This window comes from Tupaia chinensis, unplaced genomic scaffold, assembly GCF_000334495.1.
Source record: "Tupaia chinensis unplaced genomic scaffold, TupChi_1.0 Scaffold000632_1, whole genome shotgun sequence".
NCBI lineage: Eukaryota > Metazoa > Chordata > Mammalia > Scandentia > Tupaiidae > Tupaia > Tupaia belangeri.
In genome coordinates, this window is record NW_006160152.1 from 680,241 (window position 1) to 684,951 (window position 4,711).

Sequence of the window (4,711 nt, forward strand, 5' to 3'; positions counted from 1 at the left end):
GTTCGAGTCCCGGACCCGGTGGCTTAAACTCACGCCGGGCGCGTGTGCGTGCGTGCCCAAGATCCCGAGAGGAGAATGGAGGAGAAGGGATTGCGGCGTGGCCATCCCCCCTGGGGGGTGATTTCTCACTTTTCCTCTCTCTGTCTTTCTCTGCTGCTATGCATGTACCCGATGGCAAAAAAGAAAGAAAAGGCAAAAGCTGCAGCGGACACTGCTCAGTGGGAGAAGGGACGAGAGTGCCATCTGAACGTCCGAGAGTTCCGAAGGCCTGGCCTGAGTCCTGCATGAGAGGAGAAGGCGGGGCTGGGGTCCCGACAGGCCGTGGTCGGCCTAGCGTCCTTTCCAGCCAGCAGGGGAGGGGAGGGGCTGGAGCTACGTGCGAAAGGCGTGCCCGGGCCGGCCGCACCTGTGAGCGGCATTGCAGATGTGTATCTGGGAACCAGACTTCCCAGTCCCGCCCCGATGGGGCAGACAGCAAGTCGCTTTTCTTTTTTAAAGCTTTAAGCCATAGGGCGCGCGTGCTTGCTGGAGAGAGACAGAGAGAAGGAAAGTGAGAAATCACTTCCCCAGAGGGGGCGGCCTCACTGCAGTCCCTTCTCCTGAAAGTCTCCTCTTCTGATTTTGGGCACACATGCCCAGTGTGATTTTTCTAGCCACCAGATCCGGGACTTGAACCACCGTTGGCCACGGGGGAATCCAACGCCTTAGCCACCACGCCACCTGCTGGCCTGAGACAGCAAGTTTCAGCGCAGGTGTTCACCGTCTAGCTCGGCTGCAGTGAGCGTCCGGGCAGCTCCCTCTCCAAGGTTTCACCTGCTTGGTGTCCCCATCTTGCTGTCTGTGACTGTACAGAGAACAGCTACGGCCACCCGTCCTCAACTGCACGACCTCTGAGCAGGGGATGGCAGGCCAGCCAGGTGCTGTGATGGTGAAGGCACTGGATCTCACACGGCCATCTGCACAGTTCAAGTCCCAGACCCAGAGAAATACCTTGGTCACATGGTCATGTGTGCCCCAAAATACCGAGAGGAGAACAGAGGAGAAGGGATTGCGGTGTGGCCAGAAATCGCCCTCCAGGGGGGATGGCCACACCACAATCCCTTCTCCTCCATTCTCCTCTCGGGATCTTGGGCACGCACGCACACGCGCCCGGTGTGAGTTTAAGTCACCGGGTCCAGGACTTGAACCGCGGTTGACTACCTAGGAGTCCAGCAACATAGCCATTACACCAGCTGCCGGTCCCAATACACAGGTAATTTTACCAGCAAAAAAATAAGTTTCACGTGTAAGTCTATTAATATTGGTTTGTTCACAATCCAAGTTCCTGAACAGGGCAAACAGTGGTCCTGACTTCCTGCTGCAGTAAGTTGATGAATTCGTGATCCATCCCGGGGGGGGGAGGGAGGGGATGGCCCCAAGTGAGGGGCCAGCAGGTGGCGTGGTGGTTCAGATACTGGACTCACATGGCCGACCGTGGTTAGACCCAGACTTGAAGGCTTGTTTTCTTGCTTTCCCTCTCACTCTCTCTGGTCAAATTAAATAATATTAATAATAATAAATAAAATAAAATAATTCTTTAAAATAAGAGAGAGGTGGGGAGAATGCCAAATATATGCAACTAATTCTCCTTGAAATCCAGAATTTCTGGTGAGGGAGGAAGGTTTGAAAAATGGAAGTGTAGGAAAATAGCACGCCACCCCAAAATTACTCCACCCCACTACCACGGTCAGCTGTCTATAGCGAAGAGTAAACTTACTTCTTTCTTTATTTTTTTAAAGAGGTTTTTGCTGTAGGGTACGTGTGCTCACCAGAGAGACAGAGAAAGAAAGAGAGACAGAAAGCGAGAAATCACCCCCCAGGGGGGATGGCCACACCACAATCCCTTCTCCTCCATTCTCCTCTCGGGATCTTGGGCACGCACGCACACGCGCCCGGTGTGAGGTTAAGCCGCTGTGTCCAGGATGCGAACCACAGTCGACTACGTGAGAGTCCAGTGACGTAACCATTATGCCATCTGCTGGTCCCACTGCTTCTTTATTTTGAAGGTTCTCCATGTTACATAAAAATCCAACCACAGCGGCGACACTGTAGAAATTTCTCAGAGAGTGGCGTGGCGGTTAAGGGCACTAGATCCCACATGCCCAACTGTGGTTAAAGTCCTGGACCTGGTGGCCTGTTTTCTCACTTTCTCTCTCTCTTTCTCTCTCACTCTGTCTCTCTCTGGTCAAATTAAAATAAAATAAATAAAGTTAAATAAAACAACTCTTAAAAAAATAAAAGTTTCTCAGAGGGCCCCCTGGACAAAGGGGTTCCATGGCATACCCTTTTGAAAGATGTCTGTAGGCAGGGGACGGCAGGTGGCGTGGTGGTTAAGACCCAATCAAGACGTGGACTGAAGGGCATAGCTGTCTCCCCTGGGGAGGGCAGCACCCGCTGGCCTGTCTGGCCAGGCTCCTCTGCGTTCTGGTTCAGGTCATTATCAATCCACTGGGACCTGCATCTCCACCCATTTCTCCCGACTGCTGGGATCATCAACACAGTCCTCTCCTGTTGAGAAGATCTGAAGCTCCAATATCAGCCCTAAACTAAGGCTGATGAAAGTCATGCAGGGACCAGCAGGTGGCGTGGTGGTTAAGGCACTGGACTCCCACATGGCTGACCGTGGTTCGAGTCCAGGACCTGATGGCTGGCTCTCTCACTTTGCCTCTCTCTCTCTCTCTCTATGTCTCTCTCTCTCTGCATGTGAATGCATGTGATTAGAGCAAATTAGAAACAATAATAACAATAATAAATAGAATTCATAAGTAATTCTTTAAAAAAAAAAAAGAAAAAAGGAATAAAGCCATTCTTTCCAAACCATTTGGGGCTTCCCCATGTTTACTCCACTCTCTGTCAATCAACACATGGGAAATTATGCTTACCAAGGGAATACTGTCCCAGGAGACATCATATAGGTTCTTCAGGGACCAGCAGATGGTAGAACCATGATATCGCCGGACTCCCACATGACCGACCACAGTTCGAGTCCCAGACCCAGAGGCTTGACACTTAGGCCAGGCGCGTGTGCGTGCATGCCCAAGATCCCGAGAGGAGAATGGAGAAGGGATTGCGGGGTGGCCACTTCCCCTGGGGGGTGATTTCTCACTTTCTGTCTCTCTGTCTCTCTGGTGAGTGCATGCGCCCTGTAACAAAAATCTCTCAAGAAAGAAAGAGAAAAAAATGCTGTATAGAGCCCAAGTGATCAATGACTTTTTACTGAGTAACTGAAAAAGCTATTGGTTCCAAATAAAGATCAAAACACAGGCTCGGAGGTGCAGTTTCCTCGTTTTTGCTTTTGTTATTTTAGACTTTTGTCATAAGCCATGTGTGGTCACCAGAGAGAGATACACAGACAGGAAGTGAGAAATCACGCCCCGCACCCCCCAGGGGATGGCCATGCCATGATCTCTTCTCCATTCTCTGTGGGGAGTTTGGGCGTGCGCGTGCACACACACACACACACACACACACACACAACATGATTTTCAATCCACTGGGTCCAGGACTCGAACCGCCATCAGTCACGTGAGAGTCCAGCACCTTAACCACTATGCCACCTGCTGGCCCCGGGTTGCACACTTTCTATTTTCCTTTGTAACTAGCCTTTTCCATGCCGGAGGGTGTTGTGTGAATTTTTTTAGAAGAGTGGCTTCATCAGATTCTTTTCCCTCCGCTGTTGAACTTGGCGCAAACACCCAGAGGTCAGTGTGAGGGGCCAAAGGGCACTGCCCGGATGGTGACAATGAACCCGGGCCACCTCGGCTCACTGGCGAAAGGCAGGGCACGCCACCACGGCTGCTTACCAGAAGGGGAACACGATCAGCCGGCTGATGAAAAAGATGGCAGAGAAGATGAAAAACAGGGTGTTGCACGTCTGCTTCCATCTGGCGTAGGAGAACATCTTAGCAGCCTGAAAATGAACAGAGAAACTTCCGGATGAAGTGACATGATTATGTTGTTTTGATTTTTGTTGTTCTTAGAGATTTTTGCTATAGGGTGCGTGCGCTCACCAGGGACAGCAAGCGAGAAATCACCCCTCAGGGGGAGGGCCATGCTGCAATCCCTTCTCCTCCAGTCTCCTCTTGGGATTTTGGGCACATGCATCTGGTAGCTTTAAGCCACTGGGTCTGGGACTCGAAATGTGGTTGGCCATGTGGGAGTCCAGTGATATAACCGTGATGCCACCCGCTGGCCCCAGTAAATAAACTTTTAAAAAGCAAATGACAGGACCAGCTTATGGTGGTGGTGGTGGCTGGATCCCACATGGCTGACCATGCAGTTTGAGTCCTGGACCCAGTGGTTTGAGAAACATGCGAGGTGTGTGAGTAGGTGTGCCCGAAATCCTGAAGGGAGGGAGAAATGGAGGAGAAGGGATTGCAGCAGGTCCACATCCCATGGGAGGTGGTTTCTCACTACTTCTCTCCCTCCCTCTTTCTCCAGCAAGTACATGCTCCTCCTGACAAATTACACAAACAAATAAATAAAAGACTGACAGAGATGGGACCAGCAGTTGGCGTAATGGCTATGTCACTGGACTCCCATGTAGTCGACCGCGGTTTGAGTCCCAGACCCGGTGGCTTAAACTCACGCTGGGCGCATGTGTGTGCATGCCCAAGATCCCGAGAGGAGAATGGAGGAGAAGGGATTGCGGCGTGGCCATCCCCCCTGGGGG

General features: G+C 51.6%; 1 protein-coding gene across 1 annotated transcript in view; it reads right to left on the reverse strand.

The window, feature by feature from the left end:
- The window catches only part of CERS3 (ceramide synthase 3), a 90,998-nt gene that overhangs the window by 22,213 nt on the left and 64,074 nt on the right, over positions 1-4,711 (reverse strand). The window contains exon 10 of the mRNA XM_006159494.1: positions 3,843-3,949. Within this exon, the coding sequence (XP_006159556.1) occupies positions 3,843-3,949 (107 nt within the window). The remainder of the gene's footprint in view (positions 1-3,842; positions 3,950-4,711) is intronic.